Source organism: Vigna unguiculata, chromosome 4 (assembly GCF_004118075.2).
Source record: "Vigna unguiculata cultivar IT97K-499-35 chromosome 4, ASM411807v1, whole genome shotgun sequence".
In the NCBI taxonomy this organism is placed as follows: Eukaryota; Viridiplantae; Streptophyta; class Magnoliopsida; order Fabales; family Fabaceae; genus Vigna; species Vigna unguiculata.
The window spans coordinates 1,390,163-1,412,142 of record NC_040282.1 but is presented as its reverse complement, the minus strand read 5'-3'; the positions used below and the strand labels follow the sequence as shown (position 1 = coordinate 1,412,142).

General features: G+C 30.4%; 3 protein-coding genes across 5 annotated transcripts; 2 read left to right on the top strand and 1 right to left on the bottom strand.

Moving 5' to 3' along the window:
- Positions 1–1,360: 1,360 nt before the first annotated feature.
- Positions 1,361–3,360, bottom strand: LOC114181545 (ATP-dependent Clp protease adapter protein CLPS1, chloroplastic-like). Its single transcript, XM_028068021.1, has 3 exons — positions 3,170–3,360; positions 2,883–3,033; positions 1,361–1,866 (listed from the first exon to the last, which is right to left on the bottom strand). Exons 1-3 carry the CDS (start codon positions 3,234–3,236, stop codon positions 1,602–1,604), a joined length of 483 nt encoding a protein of 160 aa, XP_027923822.1. The 5' UTR covers positions 3,237–3,360; the 3' UTR covers positions 1,361–1,601.
- Positions 3,361–7,419: 4,059 nt separating this feature from the next.
- On the top strand, positions 7,420–13,178 carry LOC114181849 (gastric triacylglycerol lipase-like). 3 transcript variants are annotated; one of them, XM_028068453.1, is made up of 9 exons: positions 7,420–7,749; positions 8,326–8,499; positions 9,434–9,842; positions 9,961–10,241; positions 10,339–10,407; positions 10,903–10,959; positions 11,394–11,446; positions 11,535–11,610; positions 11,858–13,178. In XM_028068453.1, exons 1-9 carry the CDS (start codon positions 7,706–7,708, stop codon positions 12,798–12,800), a joined length of 2,106 nt encoding a protein of 701 aa, XP_027924254.1. In that variant the 5' UTR covers positions 7,420–7,705; the 3' UTR covers positions 12,801–13,178. The 3 variants fall into 3 exon arrangements, with proteins under 3 accessions (XP_027924254.1, XP_027924255.1, XP_027924253.1); XM_028068454.1 differs by having other exon boundaries at positions 7,421–7,749; positions 8,321–8,499; XM_028068452.1 differs by lacking the exon at positions 7,420–7,749 and adding an exon at positions 8,027–8,122 and having other exon boundaries at positions 8,321–8,499.
- Positions 13,179–15,068: 1,890 nt separating this feature from the next.
- On the top strand, positions 15,069–21,175 carry LOC114182729 (mediator of RNA polymerase II transcription subunit 25-like). Its single transcript, XM_028069663.1, has 14 exons — positions 15,069–15,209; positions 16,098–16,125; positions 16,495–16,546; positions 16,784–16,908; positions 17,326–17,526; positions 17,616–17,681; positions 17,934–18,102; positions 18,805–19,022; positions 19,632–19,685; positions 19,816–19,844; positions 19,962–20,036; positions 20,131–20,221; positions 20,352–20,438; positions 20,947–21,175. The coding sequence occupies exons 1-14, from the start codon at positions 15,109–15,111 to the stop codon at positions 20,971–20,973; spliced, it is 1,323 nt and encodes a 440-aa protein (XP_027925464.1). The 5' UTR covers positions 15,069–15,108; the 3' UTR covers positions 20,974–21,175.
- Positions 21,176–21,980: the final 805 nt, after the last annotated feature.

Here is a 21,980-nt window from a genome sequence, read left to right as displayed (position 1 = left end):
TGTATTTTTTTGATTAGTTTTTATGTTGTTTATTTTAGGAAAAAAGATGGTTATAGTTTAGCTTGCGTTCAGGGAAATATAATTGGTGAGGAAAATGAGACGCAATGCCAGTGTCTTTAAATGTTTTTATCAAAGTCCTTCAACGAACCAATTTTATTTTATCTAAGGGTAATAAACTCAATCGAACACGATTTTAAGTGTATAGAGTATAGTAGGCTAGAGTGAGTTGTCTTGCATAGCACATTAATGTTAACATAGTAACTACCAGGGATGTTCAAACACAATAGTTGCAATTGTGAAAGGTATTTGAGCTAAGAAAATTAGAGAACAGAGAAATGATAACAACGTTAATATTTCACTAGGTGGTTTCTGCATGTGTGTACAAGAATAGGACATTGTTTGATTTTTGTTTCAGATTGTTTCTGGCCCAATATGCTTGAATGCGCTACTTTAGCCCAAAAATCTGATCAGCCCAAGTCATATTATGAATCAAACAAGGTTGATCAAGTCAAACTGCATAGATACAAAATTTCTAAGACAAGTTCTTCAACAGTAAACAAAGCTTTGATCCAAGTAGAGTTGTCGTGTCAATGTTCCAAGAAACATTGATTTATAGGAAGTGTTAGAAATTCAAGTGTGAGTCTAAGTCCTATATTGGATAAAAATGATAAAGTAGAGCAATATATAAGAATAAAGATCCATAAACCCATTGCTTTAAAGTTTTCGATTAAGAGTGATATCAATACCTTATGTGGTTCGGCTTAGCTTTCATTGGTATTAGTTTTCACCGGTGAAACCCTTGGCCAAACATAGGACCGGTAACCTGAAGATCGAAACACCCAAAAGATCTAGGAAGAGTGTCCGACCGGTCATGTAGAAGCAATTGTAGTATCTAGAAGACACCAAATTTATGTATACCTCAAATTTGTCTTGGTTGTTGAGGTTGTTGTATCGGTCATAAAAGCATGTCAGTGTCATTGCTATTCTTGCTTCCTAGATTTTCTTTTATCTAGCTATGATTATATTTTCACTTTTTCTAGATTGCAACTAACCTGGATAACTTTGGAAGCAGCCAATGTTGTGCTGATGAATATATCAGCAATATCTGTTTGTTTTTAATGCTGCAAACTAGAACATTTAAAATGCTTTTCAAGACACCAACAAACACTGCTATAGTTAAAGCTCATTCCCTGTGATATTTATTCTTTTAGGTATGAAGCATTCTAGATAACCAATTGGTGCTTCAACTTTTACTTGAGTTTCAACCAACCATCTGAATCCAAATTTTATGTTATGTTCTGAATATTGCTTATATCAGAGTCTTGCTTCGGTGAAGGTGGAAATGTAGGGAGTGATGATATAGTATAAGGCTTTAAATCTAACCCATTGGTAGCAATTTATGTCTTGTATTAAGTACAAAGTAGCTGCTACCATCCCTTTCCTTAGCTAGTCATTACTTTTCTATACAAACATCATTAATGGTCGGAATTGGAAAGAAGAACATTATGGAACTGAGTAATTTGTAAGATATGATATGATTTGTGACCCAACCAAGAAAGTACTAGGCCAAAATAAGCACATGCCAATGATCTGTTTTTCTATCAGCAACCACCACCATCAGCTGGCTCAATTGAGCTCAAAAGGCCGTTTCCTCTCAGTTGCATGCAGTGGTCTTCAGCATCCACCTGAGCACATGTGATCACCACTGCTAATCCATTATGATGTGCCTCCTGCATGATGTTAACTGCATTATCAATTGTCATTCCAGGTATCACCTTCATCAACACTTGCACAACATATTCTCTCTTGTTGAAGTTGTCATTGTGCAGCAAAACTCGAAATGGTGGAGATGTTTTCCGAGATTTCCTGGTAGAAAAACATGTGATCAAAGATTTCATCATTCCCTTTTGGTTTCAAACATTTGATGAAATGAGACAGGAACAAACAAGAAAGATAAGAGTGAGCACTGGCAGAAAGATTGAATGCGTTTCCAGAAAATGGATTACTTGTCTATTTAGTTTGAACCACCCATTGAAATTGAAAGTTGAATTGTTATCAGTGAAATAACCATAACTAATATGGCAGACAACTAAAGAAACCTTGAACAAAGATATCAACATAATTTGGACATTTGCTATTGACACAACTTTGGCATTTCATCTTCCACCAAGATCAGTTCCAGAAATCAAACATTAGTATTGATGTGATATGCAGTAATGCTTTCATTTCATCAGTGGTTTTCAGTTCTTGCTGTAGTAGTTTAGCTAAACTGAAAGATAGTTATGGAATTTAAAATCTACTCCATACTCCCAGTAACAGTAGGAAATTAAGGGTCCAAATTTGTACTTCAGAGGCAGCATCTATAGTTTTTCAAATTGTTTAAATATTATTAGAAAGTAATGTAAATTCTAAAACAAAATCAAATGAAAACAAGAAGATATAGACTAGAAATGAGAAAAAGTCACAAAACAGAGGAAAAACATTTTCTCTGTGGCATCTAGCTAGATAAACTGATTCCAAAATATAATAATTTGTGTTGAGTGTTGACAGTGGAAATTTCTGACCTTGAACTAGGAGTTACAGTTTCCTAATTACACTACACCAAAATCCCCTTTCTGTTCTTACAATATATTTGAATGCATCATAACAGGGGCTTCAACATAACAACACAACTCAGCTAAAGGCTTAATCTATCACAGAAGGCTAAGGCAAGGGTTCTACCATTTTAAGAAACCAAACTAATACTTGGTAACACTTGTAAGAAAACTTATCCAGACATACACACGAATTTTCAACACGTCTCTTCAATTCTTCAGCATAATCATACAGTGATAAAATAAAATCCTCTCAACTGTGCTTACTGTTCCAGATGTTGGTATTACCTTACATCAAATTCAGATTCCCTTCCAGGTGTTGTAGTCTCTATGGTTGGCTTCTCAACCAACCCTCCACCTTTTCCCAATATTCCAGTGGCTGCCATTGTCATTACAACAGTACGATCTTTGCAATATTTCAGAGCAAAATTTTTATCTCCTGCGATTACAAAAAGTAATGAACCCTTCTATAATTTTGGAAAATATGTCAGAAATATAAACAAACAGTTACAGTGCAATATGCTGATGAAAAAAGAAAAATGGAACATAGTTAGAAAATGGACATGCTATAGTACCAGGATTTACTGCATTGAATACTTGGTTAGGTGAAAGAGCAAGTGCAGTGCTTAATGCAGCTTCCATTGCTGCTCTTTGAGTTTCTTTGTTGACACTTAGCAAATAGCTCCTGTAACAATAGGAGGGTAGCAAGAATGTGAGATAATTAATCCAATGTTGTCTTTGTCGTTACCTCACTGATTTTTTTGGGTGTGTGAAAGAGATGCAGAGGGTATAAAAAATTGGTCAAGAGAATTTTGTAAGGTGCAAACTCAATTTGATTTTACAAGCTAATATGGTGACACGTGTAGATCCCAATTTTTTGAGGTTTTTGTGCCTTTGTGATAATGGAGGATTGAAACGGACATGAAATTTTGGTAAAATGCTGAAAGCCACAAACTAAAATGGTGAAGTTAGCTTGAATTGTATGGCTGAAGAATTTACTCAGAAAATTGAAGTTTGTGTCACAATTAATAGAGCATACATTGTAATTGCCACAAAAATCAATTACTTTGTTAGCCAAATCTTCCCTTTACGAATGTGGTCATCATGAATTCAATACCTAACTTTTTTAGGTTTTTGCATTCACATTCCCATTCTGAAGAGTCATAATCTATTATAATTTAACAGTAAGTCCTTATGATAGCAAGAATATGTTGAAAACTTTGTCTTATAACTTCTAGTAAAATATAAATAAAAAATTTTAAAGTTCAGATTTTTTTATTGATTTTTTTATTGTTATCAGTTGAATATTAAAAATACACTGTTTTGGTATTTTAAATATTTTTTAAATATATTTTAAAACATCAAAATAATAATTAATCAGTGTATTATAAAAATACAGTAGAAAAATAACACAATAGTATAAAATCAAAATTCGAAATTTTATCTTCCAAGCAAAATAATTTTTTAATGTGGTAGATTTAAATCTCTGTTTACCATTATGAGACTAATTTTGGACTAAATACACCATTCAATGAACTATCATTTTTCAACATTAAGAGAAGGTAAAATTGTGTTATTTAATGTTATTAGTATACTTTGAAAAAGCTTTTTAAAAGAGATACTATACAATTTTAATCTACCAGAAGTTCTTTTAAGATAAAACTTTGAAATATTACAATGTCTTTTTTACTTTGGAGTCAAGATTAATAACAATTCATATATATTCTCCTTTTTTAACTTATTCAAATGACTTATAAGAATAAAAAAAAAACTATAATAACATTAAATTTTAAAATAGACACTTGAATATGGTATTTGCTTTAACGATTATTATCAGAAACTTGAATTTAAAATATTAAAGTCCTTGTGAGAACAAAACGAAGGATTCAATGTTACTTTTACCTTTTAGCTCTTTATCTCTCCTTTTTTTTTTTTTCTTCTAAAATATAAATTGGAATTTGTTTATTTTTACTTAAATATACATCTAGATATTTAAATTTTTTACCTCTATATTTTAAATTTGATATTTTAATCTACTGGATTTGAAAACAAAAATCGTCTTAATCTCTTTAATTAAATAATATTATAAATTTCGCTTGTTTGATTAATAAATTATAAGTTATTTACATAATAATTTATTTAAATTTTACATTTGATTCTTAAATTTTATAACAAATAGATAAAAAAAAATTAATAGAAATATTAACTTAATTGCCTTTTTAATTACATAGACGTAGAAATAATTTATTTTTTGAAGAATAAAAACAAAACTTATCCTTAAATGAAGAAACTAAAAACAATCAATTGTTTATTAGTCAGAATATCCATGATAATTATTATTGAAAAAAATATTAAAATTACAGTATACCTTTTTTTTCTTTCTAATTTCACACAGTTAACTTAAAAATTGTGTAATATAGGTTATATTAGGTAAGACAAAGTCAATCTGTGCTAGCTTGAATGAAGTATTAATGATACCACCAACCTATAGCCACATTAAACTCTAATTGCTAACCCTAATATTGGAGGCTAACATGAATTCTTAATTTTACTTTTCATATATACATCTATCATTTTTATGGTATGTTTAGGTGAATTAGGAGTTATTTTAAATCTAACTTAATTATACAAAACTAATTTGTAAATACATTTTTTACTAATTTATATATCGTTAACATTATTTATAATTGATGAAAGATTTTTGATACATCCTTATGTTGAGATAAATACATTTCAAACGACATGTGAATAAACATTAATAGATGATTTGATAAAAGGTAAAACAATATACTAAACAAAAAATAAATTTCGTTAGAATAAACTCTAATACATGACTATTACACATGTTAAGAAGTGAATTTTAAATTTAATTCAATCTTACAAAATTCATTTGTAGATTAAGATTTACACGCACTTATATATTATAAATTGATATGATTTTTGAATGTCGATGAATAGATTAAAATAAATAAATAAGAAAAAAATTGAATTTAGAATTCATTAAACAAACAATTTCTAAAAGTCAAATTTTTTAATTTTTATTTCCTACCAAACAGAAGAAAAGAAAAACATTAACTACAATTTTCCTTTTGACGCAGTTTTTATAACAACTTTGTTAGACTTAAATTTTTTAATATTCCCAAAACTAAAATTTTTCATGTAATGGAGTATTATTATTTGACGCTATAATCCAACATACTTGGGTCAATTGAGTATAAGCAACAAACTCTTTTTCTTTATTGTTGATTCAAGACTCCGTCCATTGATCCATCTTTTCAGAATTTCCCATCATATGAATCACGTAATGAAAACGTTTATTTTGTGCTAAGTTCTTCATCAAACATATGATTAATGTTTGGTTTGGTAAAAGGAAATTAAACGTAACTTCAGGACTAACTAACACCACTTAACGGAGTGCGAAATTGACTCTATTTTTTATTTTTAGATTTAGTTCCGTCCATTAAAAGTATTTGCTTATTCACTTTTGTTTAATATTAAGGAATAAATAAATGTGTGAACTATAACATAAAAAAATGAAGTTACATAGTAAAGTGGAGCTTCGACGACAACAATAGTAAATGCTTGATTTTAGGTAGATCTTGTCGAAAATGCTTTGCTCCTTTCAATAAGCTCAAATTTATTATAATTTAAAATTTTTGACTTATCTTGTCTCATTATGAATTTATCTCCTAATTTAATAGAGAGCATGAGTAAGATAGGATACAATAAAATTAATTAATAGCATGGGATTAAAATAAAGTTAAAATTAGTTTTGCTTAATATTTCATGTACACTCAAAATTAGATAATAAATTATAGTAGTAAGGAGCTTGTGACAATGATAAGGGATGATAATAGGATGTTAGTGATAATGATTATAGTTGTGATACCAATAATAGTAATAATGAGTTAATGATGAAAATAATAATAATATTAATATTAATAATAAGAAAAAGAAGAAGAAGAGTGATGATGATTTTTATTAGAACATTAATATTAATAATAATAATAGTGATAAAAATAAAAAAATAACATAATAATAATTTGATAATAGTAATAATGATAAGAGTGATACTTGTTATAGTGAAATTAACCCATATCTTAAAACTAACACAACTTAAAAATACGAGAACAACAACAAATAAATAATACAACAGAAAAAATTATATTCTATTGTGTACAAAATAATTGCTTACAACATTATAAAATAATGACCCTATTATATCTATCATTAAAAAAAAAATCCTAAAAGAGTATTAAAAATAATAAAACCAAATCAATCGTATGACATGCACTAAATAGTTAATTGTATCAAGATAAAATAAGGTGATAAAATATCACGTTATATTGTGAGCTCCACATGATCTTAATTATAAAAGTTTTACATAATTAATTCATAAAAGATAATGTTGATATGATATATAAAATAGTTAGTTAAAAATTTAATACGGTAATATATGATTGGAGGATGCTAGCTAGCGTATTTTATCTTAAGATGAAAAATATATATGAATTATATGTATTTAATTATTAATTATTAATTATAATGTAGTAAACGTAAAAAATTTATTCACCTTTTTCCGTCAAATTAAAACGTTTGCAAAGAACGCGTGTCTCTTCTTTCAAATCAAAGCAACAGGTGCATCATTGATTATACTTCACTCGTAACTGTCCAACACATAACCGATTAAACTTGATCAACGGTTCATATCTTCTCCTATAAAACCAGGGCAATATAGCAGCACCACATAAATTCTCGGGACCCACACCTTACGTGTAATCATGATCCCCAGACCAAAAATAATATCCAAAAAAGCACACTAAACCTATTTGCCAATCAAAGGTGTCCACGTGGCTCCCGGCAAGAAACCACCGATCTCGTAGGGGAAAGGTTCTCTGATTTGGTGTTTTATTTTAGAACCTTTCATCGGGTTACCGGTCGGTCACTGATTTCAAACTTCCATGACCATCCATTCCCAATATCTATTTCCAATTTGTTATTTTTCATTTTGATTCGATTCTGGGTATCGCCCAATTTCTCGATTTTCCGCGTATTTTGGATTTGGAGAGTTTCAACAAATAACCGAACTTTGGAAGGAAAAACACAACCCCATGATGCAACGGCTGGTTGATCATGTTCTTGCTGTAACTAAAGAGTGAGGACATTTGACTTACCTATGTTGGGTTTGAATATATTATCATGGTTGTTGATTATCCATGTTTTTTAATGAAATGGGGGGTGCCTGTATTTTATTTTTTCTGTGTGTGGAGTTTAATGTAATCATATTATGATGCTTTTTTTTTTTGGAGGAAACGATTCAATGATAAGGACATGTTTGTTTTCTTTGTTGTCATAGTTTCCGTTTGGTCATGATTTTTCTTTCCCTAAGGCTGTAATTCTGCTGATCCTCCTACACAAGGATGTTTGGTATCGTTTTTTACTGTTCAATGTTTATCATTTTTTTTTTTTGTTGGAGAGGGTTAAGTCCTTTGGCTTCTCTTATAACTTTTTTTCTTCTGGGGAAGGGGGTAAATGTTGTTTTAATGTTAATCTACATGTTTTGCAGAAAATTGTTCTGTTTTATTGTTACTTTTATTCAGCCTTAAGGTGTTGATCAGTTTAACAGATTCTTTTTTTATGGCAGAGATTTCAGAATTCTAAAACTATTTCAATGAATTAATCAGTTTTCACTTGGCAAAGGATGAACATGTTTATCTGGTTTTTAGTGCAGGTCCGTGAAGGCGTTTACTTATGAGTCCTTAAACAATATTGTGAGGCTAATCAATGGAATATCTGCCCTTTTGTTGGCAATCCTTCCCGGGAAAGCTAATATACTTGAAGGTATCCATGGTTGGGAACTCAGGCCAACTTTCCGTGGACCACGATTTCCACGGTGGATGGAGAAGTAAGTTGCCATTATAACATCAGTAATTTCTGTGTGGATTTTTTCTTAATTTTCCTACTGTCACTTAGTTGATTTTATATACTTCTATCTGTTGCTAAGTTAGAACTCTGAGTATTGGTTTGGAGTAATAGAATCACTATTTATTTGCCAAGAGCCTTTAGTTCAATTATTATTACTTGTTTGTTAATGTTCTTTACAATATTATTATATTTTCCATTATAGATTTTGTTGTGTTATTTACCAAGTGATTGAATGCACCCTGGTAATTAAGAAAAGGTGCACCTATGCATTCTGAGGTTGCATTTACCCTTTACCTTCCCATGATTCTGGTGTCAATTGGGTCATGCCTACAGCACTTGGCTACTAAAAGAATTCATAAACAATGCAAGTAGCAAATAACTATATTATTGAAAAAAACCAAATTCGGAAAGAAACGACTCAGGCTTTATATTTTCTGAACTAAAGATTCAGAGTTTTAAACTCAAGACTAGAAGGAACAATAAAAACTTAAGGATTAGCATATGAATAATTTAGGACATTGAATGTTGCTAGAGAATTGGCAGAGAATGAGCTTAGGTAGACTAGAAAATAATTTATGCCAAGGAGTTAGTACACAAGGATAAAACTTGATATTCTTTTAGTTATTGTGTTAGTGAGACATACGAGTCTATCAGAAATTTGGGGTTGTGCTTATTTATTAAAAATATTGTACATGTGTACTGTATTTTATTATTTCTTTTACATTTTTGTACCTTACAATCTACATTCTTTTCTTTTAATGTTTTGTTTTTCTGATTCTTTGAAAATTTAGAGTTTATATCATTCATTCTATCTTATTTTGAAATGAATACCTTTACTCTACAGCTTAATAATGTGGCTAGTTCGTTCCTGGTATTATTGCTTTTGGCGCTGATTTTTGTTTTCTGTTTTCTAGTGGTGTATCCTCTTTCAATCAGTTTGTCTATGATCTTTCTGTGGATTCTGACAATTCAAGCTTTGAATACTCGTCCGAAGACGACGATAGTGAGATATATAGTGATGGACTTGAATACCCTCCAACTCCTGCATCTCAGAGTTCTAGAACCTCAGAAGCTAGTAATACCAAATTCAGCAGGCATCGGAAGGATTGGATCCAATTTATCAAACTTTCAATTTTGTTTCCTTTCAAGTTATTGCTGTGGATTCCACTTAACCTTTTTCGGCTAGTTTATTATGGGGTGTCAAAAGCCATGTCTTTCTCCAGAAACAAGCGTCCTCCTCCTTTACGTGCACATAATAGAGTGCTGAGTCTCAAGGATCATATTATCCACCGTGCTACTGATAGGAGACGTGGACTTGTAGAGGTTGTGCAACAATTTCTTTATATTAATTTATATTGTGTTTTTTTTTTTTTTTTGTATTTCTCAGATAAATTTCATGGGAATGTAAAATTTGTTTTGCTAAGTTTATTTTGTCAATCAGGATCTTCATCTAGGCATAGAGTTATCCATAGAAGCTGTGTTCGATGTTGTTCACAAGGCAGCACATCTTCTTCTTTCCCCTTCAGAAGCTTTTGGGGCATTACACAGGTTGTTTTCATCTCATGAAAGTGCTGTTAAAGAAGATCCTGATGGTGAAGAGGACGGTTCCATATATACAGATACATTAGGAGAAAAAGACCCAAAACCCACAGAGAGAACTGTCAAGTATCAGCCTCTGAATACAGATGCTCGGACATGTCAGGATGTCATAACAGACCTTGGGTAATGTCTATCATGCAGTTGCCTTTATAATTTATTCTTTTTTTATTTTGAAATCTTTGCTTGTATGCCTCATGATTTCCCATTCTACTTATGGCAGGTATCCATATGAAGCCATTAGTGTGATCACTTCTGATGGATATATTCTTCTTTTGGAAAGAATACCCAGGTAAAAAATTCATTCTGAGAAAGTATATGGATCTTCATAAATTTAATTGCACATCCCTTTTTTATTTTTTGTACTTATTTTATCTTCTGAAATTAAGCGCATAACAGATTGTTATATATGATGAATCACTTCAGAAGTAATAAATGTACACAGGATACACTAGTTGTGATTCTAGTTGGCGTGTTTTGACATCTCATCTATTATGTCATTGTGTGGAATGAATTACTTCAGTTTGTTGAACAGTTACTGATGGAAAATATGGCAATTTTGGGACGAGGCCTTGTACAATTCATGTCTAGAGCTGGGGGAAATGCATGAAATGTATAGTAATGTTATCATTATGAATAAAGTTCTTTTTCATAAATTGATAACAAAGTTGAAAAACACATTTATGTGGAATGTGGAGATGATTAGGGTGGTCATTGTAATTTCTAGAAAAAAAGTGGTCTCTTTGCATGCAGTGTGTTGTGTCTAATGTGTGTTCTTACTTCCCAGGCGAGATTCAAGAAAAGCTGTTTATCTTCAACATGGGGTTTTGGATTCATCAATGGGGTGAGTCATTTTTATCTCTATATTTTCATAGTTCTTACTTGATTCTGTTATTAGTTTACCTCAGTTAAAAGAGTTGAGTAGTAGTATATATATGTTTGGAAATATGGTTTTGAAGAACAAATTTTTGCCCAATCATTAGTATGACGCCAGAGTAAGCTAATTTTGTGTAGTGAATTTGGACAATGTTTTTGTGACAACAATATGAGCTTTTGTTTAAGTCAGTAGGTTCATGACTATTGGTAGGATATGAATCACCTGTAGTTTCCACTTCCCACGGAGTTAGTGACAACTGACAAAACTTTGTTCTTGTCCAAGTCACGGGTGCAGAAGAGTTATGACTTTGGATTTAATTTTTTTGTTTCAATTTACTTCTTAACCCCAGACTATTCTCAAAATGACAATGATACTCTAACCTTTTTCTTTCTTGGGTTCAGTTGGGTATCTAATGGAATCGTTGGCTCTCCAGCTTTTGCAGCATACGATCAAGGTATGCTATATTTGGCAATAATGTCTGTACTTGAGCAAAAAATTCGTCTTTTTGGAATTATTACATGTATAGTTTGTTCTATCTGCAGGTTATGATGTATTTCTGGGGAATTTTCGGGGTTTGGTTTCACGGGAACATGTCAACAAGAACATATCATCACGTCAGTAAGTTCATAAAGTAAATCTATTTGAATACTTTTGGAAATTTCAGAGAGAATGGAATTGGAAAGGGAAACAAAAAATGAAAAGTGAATAGATGGATTCAAAAAGAGGTTATTGAAGAGAAACATGTGTTTGCTATTGTTTAAAAGTTAACTCCCAAATAAGAGGAAGTATTTCCTTCCCATTCTTCCATTCTTCCCCCTCCCTATCTTCATTTTGAATAATCTGTGTTTGAATTGATGAAATGCAGATACTGGCGATATTCCATCAATGAGCACGGGACTGAGGATATTCCTGCTATGATAGAAAAAATCCATGAAGTAAAGACTTTTGAATTGAGGTTTACCAAACCTGATATAGAGGAGGAAACTGATGACGATCAACCTTACAAGCTTTGTGCCATTTGCCATAGTTTGGGAGGAGCTGCTGTGCTGATGTATGTTATTACTCGAAGGATTGAAGGGAAACCCCATAGACTTTCAAGATTGGTTTTGTTATCACCTGCTGGTTTTCATGATGACTCTAACATGGTTTTTTCTGTGGCTGAACTTCTACTAGTTTTACTGGCTCCTGTTTTGTCTCTTCTTGTTCCTGCCTTCTATATACCAACCAGATTTTTTCGCATGCTTTTCAACAAGTTAGCACGGGATCTGCATAACCTACCTGCAGTTGGAGGGTTGGTTCAAACATTAATGAGTTATGTTGTTGGTGGAGACAGCTCAAACTGGATTGGAGTTTTAGGATTACCACACTATAACATGAATGACATGCCAGGAGTATCTTTTCGTGTTGCTCTCCATCTTTCACAGATGAAGCGCACTGGAAAATTCATAATGTTTGATTATGGTAAAGCTTCTGCCAACATGGAAGCGTATGGTTCACCTGTGCCTTTGGACTTGGGTGAACGCTATGGACTCATAGACATTCCTGTTAATCTTGTTGCTGGACAGAAGGACAAAGTGATAAGGCCTTCAATGGTGAAGAGACACTATAAATTGATGAAGGGTGCTGGTGTAGATGTTTCATACAATGAGTTTGAATATGCACACTTAGACTTCACCTTTTCCCACCATGAAGAACTCTTATCATTTGTTATGTCATGCTTGCTGCTTGTGGATTCTAATGCAAAACATCAAGTGAATCAAAGGGGTTTAAGGTCAAGAAGAAAAGGGCAAGTTGCAAGCAGTGGTTAGATTGATTGAACAAAAATCTTACACAGAGTTTCATACTTACTGAAGTACTTCTGCCATTTCTTGCAGGAGTATCTGGCACATGTATGCTTGAATATAGAGTTGCTCTTTATTAGGGGTCATCATTTCCTTCAAATTTCTGTTTTCTGTTTGGAGGAAAAATAGACCTTGAAATATGTTTGTATTGTACATTGTAAAATGTTGTACTGATTATCAAAATTCAGAACACAGACATTAGAGTCTAGATTAATGTTGTACTATGTTGGTAGTTCATCCTCAGGCTCACTGATTGCAATGATACTTCATGAGATGATACTTTCTTTCTTAGTATCATGCTTTGCTGTTTACCCCAATAAATATATGTGAACGCCTTATGAAATTTGTCCTAGAGCATGAACTTCTAATTAAATGTCTAAAATTTAGATAACTTCAAAAATGTTTGTTTTATTTCTTAAAGAAAACAATCTTTTGAACATGAGAATCTCATTGTTTAACACAAATTTATTATTTTGAAACAGGACGGAATATGATAAAACACTTTTTTATCTTTGAATTTGATAAAAATATGGGATAAATAATGGGTTTTTTTTATTTCAGGGTCCCTTTGACTAAAAAATTGTAAAATAAGATCCGTTAATTTTTTTTTTCTAAATTAGGTCGAGTGATGACATTTAGGGTGAAGTCGTCCTCTCCTAGACTAATTTTGCTTGTTCTTTTTTAAAGTAATGTCGTTGTTTTTTAGAACGACTTTTATTTAATTGAGAAGTGAAATTTTCCTCTAACATGACGACTTTACTTTTCACTTTTTTTTTTCAAACTTTCCAGTTTTAATTACTTTTAATTTTTTTCAAATTTTTCACTTTTCATTATTTTCTTTTTTAAATATTTCAGATTTTTTTTTTAATTTAACAGTTTTGATTATTTTGATTATTTTTTTATTTTTCAGTTTTGATTATCTTTTCTTTTAATTTTCCAGTTTTCGTTATTTGTCCTTTTTTTTAATAAAATTTATCAGTTATTAATGTTTTATGAATTTGTAATTATTCTTACATTAATTGGAAACTGGCGGTTTTGATTTCATTAAATAGAAACTGGTCTTGGCGCACACGGTTTTGGTGGTTTCATTAAATAGAAACCAATCCTGGTGCGCACGGTTTTGTCAGGAAATTGGTCCTTCTCATCACGGTTTTGCCTGAAACTAAAATATAATTAAAATTCATTATTAACGAAAAAAATTAAAAAAGTGAAGTCATCATGTATGAGAATGATTTTACTTTTTCCAATATCACAAGACATTGCTTTTTTCTAAAAAATAAATAAAGAAACCGGTGGGGTGAATGACGACTTCACCCCAATGTCCTCCACCCTGACGACTTAACCTATTTTGAAAAGAAAAAGAGAACCCATTTATACAATTTTGACTTCCAATCGACCCCAAAATACAAAAAAACCAAAATAATGCGTAGAGAATAAAAGTGTAGTAAAATCTGAAGTATTGTACATGAAAATTTATCTTTAAAATTTATTCTTTTTTTAAGATAAAATAAAAGTATAGCAATGGAATTTTACAATAAACAAAATAATGCAACGAACAAGGTATCAATTATTTTATTGAGACACAAAACGAAAACTAATTATTTAATTATATATAAGTTTTTGTTTCCTTTATTGAATTTTAAGAAATACATATGCATTATCTTTTAGATTCATTTAATTTTAATATAATAATTCTACTGAAAAATTTGTGATCTTTATTATAATTTTATAAACTTTTTTCTGTTTTAGGTCGAAGTAATATGTTCCAAACAATACTCATTAAGAATGACGGCATTTCAAATAATACTTTATACGATTTAATAGGTTTTTGGTCTCAATATTCGAAGAGTTTATTACGTGGTTGTTCAACGTTTGTTCTCAATTCAAATTTCATTTTATTTCAAAAGAAATTAATGTGATTCCTTCCATATTTTTCTTTTAATAATAAAAATCAAATAACAAATTACTTAGAAAAAAATATAAATTATTTGAAATAATTAATGTAGTAATAATTGTTAATTGATACTTAGGAGATATTTAAATTTGATTTAAGTCTTAAATTATGAACGATGATAAATATTTGTCATTACGTGTCATCCATGCATGAAAAAAAGAATAAAAGAAGTAACGGAAGTTAATTCCATAATTAATGAGAGTTGAGCTGTGTAATGAACATGAGTGTTATATAAACAACCAAACACTGCTCCATCTTCTTCATTCTCAATCTCATCTTCATCTTCTTCATTTTCTCTGGTTTTTAGTTCCAGAGAGTTCAATGGCAATTAATAAATGGTTAAACATAATAGTAGACGGAAACTCAGCCTTACGTACTTACTGGCCCAACATTTTATCACACTTTCTCGAGAAGATTCTCAGGTTATTATTAAAAAAATCATATTTTCTAGCAATTTTATTTTATAGATTTTTTTGTAAAAAATATTTACAAATTTTGTTATAAAAAAAATTACGAAAAATTGATACTAATTTTCTTGTAAAATATTTTGTATAAAACATTTTTTGCAACAAATTTTGTAGGAAATACTTGCAAATTTTATAATTTTGTAGGAAATGATTATCCACGAAGGAATTATTTGTCAACTAAAAATCTTAGAAAAAATAGTAAAAAAAAAATCTTTTCTTATAATTTTTTTAATAAATTTGCAACAAAAATTTAATATAATATGAGAATTTCTAGTATTGGGTGTCTAAATTCTTGATGCATCATTTGCTTCATCTGTATGTATGCATTTTTGTGTGTTTCTTGAAACTATTTATTACCCTTTTTTCTTTCTAGAATGTAGATATATAAAGTGCAGAACTTTTTCTTAGATTCAAGTACCCCAGTGAAAATTAGTCGTTTTTATTATATTTTTACAAGTAAAAACCATGACTTTAACATCAATGGGGGAAATGTAACCAAAAAGAAGACGAAGGAGAATATTTTATGACTTTTACTTGATTTAATTGCTTTTATAGTAATAGATATATATATTAAAGTTAAGCTGAAGCAATATGAATAATTTTGTATTTTTATATGATAAACAAAATATCAAAACATAGTCTCCATGCATCATTTCTATCTTAGTATTTTCTCTTTTATATTTTATATCTTGAACCTCATTTTCTTGTATATAAAGTGAACTAGCCAACCTTGTTTTAAGAATGAAACTCTGGCTGGCTTAATTTATTTACTCAATTTAAAATTTAAATCTGTAACTCTGTGAACTGAATTTGCTGTGCATCAATTAATTACTTCTTATGCAGGTCCTTCTTTGACGACTCAGGAGAAGAGGTAATTCATAATCCTTCTGTATGTGAATTTTTTATGGAATGATCTCTTGTGTAAACATGCACATAGCTTAGAGAGACATTTGTGCTATTTATGACAAGAAATGCAGCGAGGAAGCAAGTTTTTTAGTAGCAGAAGGTTTAAGCTACTTGATGTTAATATACTGAATCCTTACATCGATTTGAAAACAAAGTTTGAGGTTCATGTTAAGAATTCAAGTGTGAGTCTAAGTTTCACATTGGCTAGAAATTAAGTAGAGCACTATATAAGAGTAAAAATCCATAGATCCATTGCCTTAAAGTTTTGGGTTTAGAGTGGTGTCAATACCACCAGACAAATCATTTTTCCTTACCATGCCTCATATGTTTACAGGGAACTAATGCACAGGTAGCTCTGGTAATGTACAATGCCAACTCCAGTGCAGGTATTATTTCATTCACCTTTTATTTTCAGTGTATATAATAAGATACGCCATGTTGAGTTTAATTAATAACAACTTTGTACTAATTATTTTTGCTTTTAGTCTTATGTAATGTTAATTATCTGGTACATTCCCTTAGTAAGCACACACATCATATATAGGATAATTTCTTTTGTTCATACAGTAAAACTGTTATATTGAAGCAGAAATCCTAAATTTGTTTCTGTGTCCCTTACACAGCTGTCCAACATATCCATTGGACAGGAGAGTTGGATTTTTTCTTAGGTGTGTTATCATCATTAGTCTTCAATGGAAATAGTGAAAACCAACACACCATGGTGCTAGGTCTTGCAGAAGCTCTACTGGTATATATCTATTCCAAACCATTGATTCTGATAACATTGTTGGGTTATGTGTTTTTTTTTTTTCATATATGATATGTTATAGTCATATTGAGAGATTTTGGTCGACATATATATGACATTAGTATTACACATGTACAAGACATTTGACACTATTTTAATCCCAAAATCTTAAGACAATGGTGTTATGAGTCTTTATTCTTATATAGTATTTAACTTTTTTATTATATCCAATGTGGGATTTTGATTCACACTTGGACTATTCTCAACAAGAACTGACGTTAATCGTTATATGATTAAGCTCATCTCACACACATATATATATATATATATATATATATATATATATATATATATATATATATATATATATATATATATATATATAACAATGTGTAATGTGAATCATGGTATAAGCAGTTGTTTCCAAAGCCGTCTAATGTGATGACAAAAGAAGAATACTACAATGGGAGCAGACATTGTATTGTTATAGCATCTGGGGACCCTGTTCCTAGGAGAATGTTAGTCTCTGTGCCAGAGATTGATAAAGGAAGAATTTTGGGCACACACTTGAATACTTTATATGTTGATTTTTGTGAGGTGGCAGAAATGTTTGGCCCGGTAATATTTTGGAACTCTGTTCTTACTTCTTTTACCCAATGGTAGCCTTCTATTATGTACACTAACTGTGTTCATGTTACTACATGCAGCTAGCAGTATCCCTTTCAATAATATCTGCACTGCAACATCCAATTTTTGGAGTCATATTCAATATGGTATAAGTTAACATCATTTCACTAATATCTTATTTCTTAAGCTGGTTTAAGATATGTAATGGCATGTTCCAATCTAGAGTATTGTTAATACTGGTAGCAAAGGGAAGTGATCCCTCTCATTAGTCTAAGCCAAGGTTTTTTGCACTTTAGTTTGTTACAGTGAATCATCACAAGTAGTGTTGCATGTTTAGGACAACATGGTATTCATATATGTTTTGGTTAGTACATAACTTTGTTTTCCTTCTTTTGTAGGGAAATAATGGTTCTCCACTTGCAAACACTCGAAACTCTAACATTAGAATTGGCGAGTTGAATATTTTATTGGCAAGAAATTTTAAGGAGGCACGTGATGCCCTTCGTGGGAAAAGAAGAGTGACTCCAGCCACAAAAGAGAGTGTAAAATCAATGATGATGACAAACGGTATTAGACTTCCCATAGATTTTTCTACTGACAATGGAGGCAAAAGCACCATTCTGGTGCAATTTTTATTAAAATTTACCAATTTGAAAAAAATTATGGATTTGAGTATATCATGTCACGTTGACAAGACTTTATTAAGAAGTTATACCAGGGTGACACAATTTTAGTGGAGAGTATTTTTAAGTTAAAGTCATATTAAAATGATACGACTTTAGTTCAGTGCATTTTAAACTGAAGTCGTGTTGAACTAAAGTCGTGTAAAGATAACAGGACTTTAGTTTAATTTTGATAGAAAACATGTTACGAAAGATACAACTTGAGTTTAAAATATTTTGAATTAAAGTCATGTCACCTAATCACTATTTCAACTTTAAAATGTTTTGAACTAATGTTATTGAAGTAATGGCATTCTTGTGAAATGAAGCATTGCATGTTATATCCTTGTTATCCTTGTTAGGAAAATTTAGCTCTTGCTTCCATTTTATCAAGAAAAGACTTGTCCACATATCTCAGTTTTTCTAGCTGATCAAAACTTCAAACTGTTATCTCAATTTTAGTACTAATCATTGTAATAAATCTTCCAACCACTGTGTAGCTTACTGCTATTTTTTCGTCTATAGACATTTTTTCCAATTCGTGCACAAAATATGAAAACTTTGGATGGATAACATCGTTTTTTTATCTGCAATGTGGTATTTTCAGAAGAAGTTGCTAACATGGTTGATCCAAGGGGAGCTAGCAGCAGTAGGCGTGCACATCTTCCATTCCTGGCTGCAGGGTTTGATCCATATGGTAGACCTGTGTTTGGACCAAGCACTGGGGTTCCACCTCCACCCAAAACACCTCAATTTAATCCCCATGATTTTTGGCCTCCACCACCATCTTCTACATATTCTCAAAACCTGGTGCAAGCATGGGAGGTAAACTCATTAATTAGCTTCATTTTATGCAGAAAACTAACATACTATGCCTTCGTAATTGCATGATTCATTGAAAGTCTCACACCGATTAAAGATAAGGTCGATCTATAGTATACAAGTGGGTGCAAACCTCGTTTTACAAGCCGGTTTTGTAAGGTTGAGTTAGACTTAAAGTCTATTTCTTAACATGGTATCTGAATCATGAGTGAGAGGTGTTGGAAGTCTCACATCCACTAAATATAAGGTCAATTTAGAATGTATAAAATAGTACAAACCCTACCTTACAAGCAGATTTTGAAGAGTTAAGATAAATTTAAAGTTCACTTTTTAACATGATCATTGAAAACATTTATGTCCAAAATGGATTGCTAGTTCTTTAACTGGAAGACCTGTTTGGTGTTACTTCAGGAAAACGTACAATTTAATGGAAAAATCATGTCTTTATGTTTTTTGGTGATGAAAAGATATATATACTAATGCATTGTTAGCATAGTTTTATGTAACTCGTTAAGTTTTTCTTATACTAGTTTCTCTTTAAGATATTTTCATACTTTCTAGCTTAAAATTTAATCTTTGGTTTTACATTGACATTTTCTCGTGCTTCTCTAGGGAACTTTGTTTGGACAAATGCACAGGAATCGCACAAACACTCAGAGAGGAAAGGTGTGTTAGAATCCATTAATCTCTAAAATCATTTTTCTTGGCCTAGAACTAGTTTTATGTTCTGAACTTTTAACAATCAAAATTCTATTATAATAGCTGAATTTATGTCCTCTTTCTACCCATGAAACAGGCCCTCAGAAGAGCAACATCACTTCCAACGTAAGTGTGTTGTATTCCCAATCTTAAGTTTTCTTAGAAATCCTTGTAGTTACATTTTCCCAATTAAATATAGTGCTATAAATGATCACTGTAATCTACTTTTGTTGTTCATTGCAGACTTACTTACGAGTGGTCGAGTAGGCTAGAGATATCCTTCTATTTACCTCAGAAAAGTATCGACTATATGATAACGTAATTTTATGGAACAACGTTATTGCTACTTCTGAAACAATCACTTCCTTTTTGTATGGAATCTTACACATCTTCCAATAAATTTTAAATGCAGGATTCATCTTGGACCCATAGATTATGTTTTCTTCGACATATTGCATTTCAACAATCTGGACTTGTATGAACATCTGACAAACAAAAACCTGGTCTGTCATCTATGCTTATAACAACACTGTCCAAAAACATGTTATTTCTCTATTGCATTGCCTTTTAACTATAATTTAGTTCATTTTCTGCTTGGCTTTTTCACCACTGATGTTAGATATCTGTGTGCAGTGTGCGAAAATTAATCTCCCTTCTCAGATTTTGATCATATCCCCAACCAGCAACAGACACTACTACATAGGAACAATCTTCCCTGCGGTGAGTGAGATTTGACATCATTATTCTCCTTAGGGTTGGGTAAAATATACCAAATTGCACTGCACTATCAAAAACTGCACTGAATTAAAAAACAGTTCGTCTGTACTGTATTGAACCGAAAAACAGTTCAGACGAATTGAACTGAACTGTTTTTCTTAAAAATAAACTGGACTGAACTGCATTGTATTATAATATGAACTGAAATGTTTTATGAACTGCACTACGTCAGAACTGAACTGTATTATTTTTTAACTGAACTATTTTTTAACTTAAATGCACTGTTGTTGAACTTAACTACACTGTTTTTAAACATAATTGCACTGATTTTGAATAAACTATACTATTTTTGAATCAAATCGTACTATTTTTGAATCAAATTGCATTAATTTTGAATCAAATTGCACTATTTTTGTTCAATTTAGGTTGTCTTATGAACATTTAGGTACACATGGTGTGAGCTTTTGTTCTGTTTTCAATACTTTAATTTTGACTAATCAATAAATGGCAGGATACTACATTTATTCAGAAGATCTGAGTTTGCAAATGACTTTGAAGAGAAGATGAACTGCAATTTGTAGGAGCTGTTGTGGATTTAAAAGAGAATTAAAAGGAGAGATAGATGATGCTCCTTTTTTTTTATCAAAGATATAGCAGTTTTTAACAGTTAAGGGACTGTACATGAGTTTTATCTTTTATTGTTTCAGTTTGTTAAGTAAATTCCTCTGTTCAGAAACTGATACCTTGTTTTACTAATATTATAATTATATTTTCTTTTGAAACTTATGTAAAACTATATATATATATATATATATATATATATATATATATATATATATATATATAATTATGTGTGAAATTTTTTGTATAATAAACATATGAAGGTATTATATAATAACAAAAGTGATAAGAAAAAAAATATTTGAGAGAGAAGTTAGTTTAAATGGTTAATTTAAAAAAAAAAACATATTACTCTAATTTATAAATTAATTTATTAATTTAGAAAAAAAGACGTTACATTTTTATTTTTTATTACACCCTTATTTCTTATGGTAATTCACAAAATATATTTATTATATTAGATAAAAAGAGAAATAGATAAAATACGAAATTATACAATTATTTATTAGAATAAAAAATGTATTATATCTATTTTTTAGAAAAATAAATTTAAAAGATAATAATAAAAAAAAAGAACGGATGTAATATTTAATACTTTTGCAAAGAAAACCATACTTTATAATCTTTAAATATTGTTATATTGAAAACAAGAGAAAGTTACTATTACAAATTTAATTAAGTTTCAACTGATTATTTTTAGTAAATTGTGTTATATATTTAAAATTTAATATTTTTTAATTAAGTTTAAGTATTTAATTTTGTGTTAATTATGTAATATGGTTATTATTTTGTCTCATTATTATTTAAGAAATATGAGGAAATGTGATTATGAAGTCCTGTTATCTAACTCAAAATTCAATGAAAATAATAAAAATTATTTTTCGTTATATATTAAAAGAAATGTATTTTTATGTTTTCAATTGA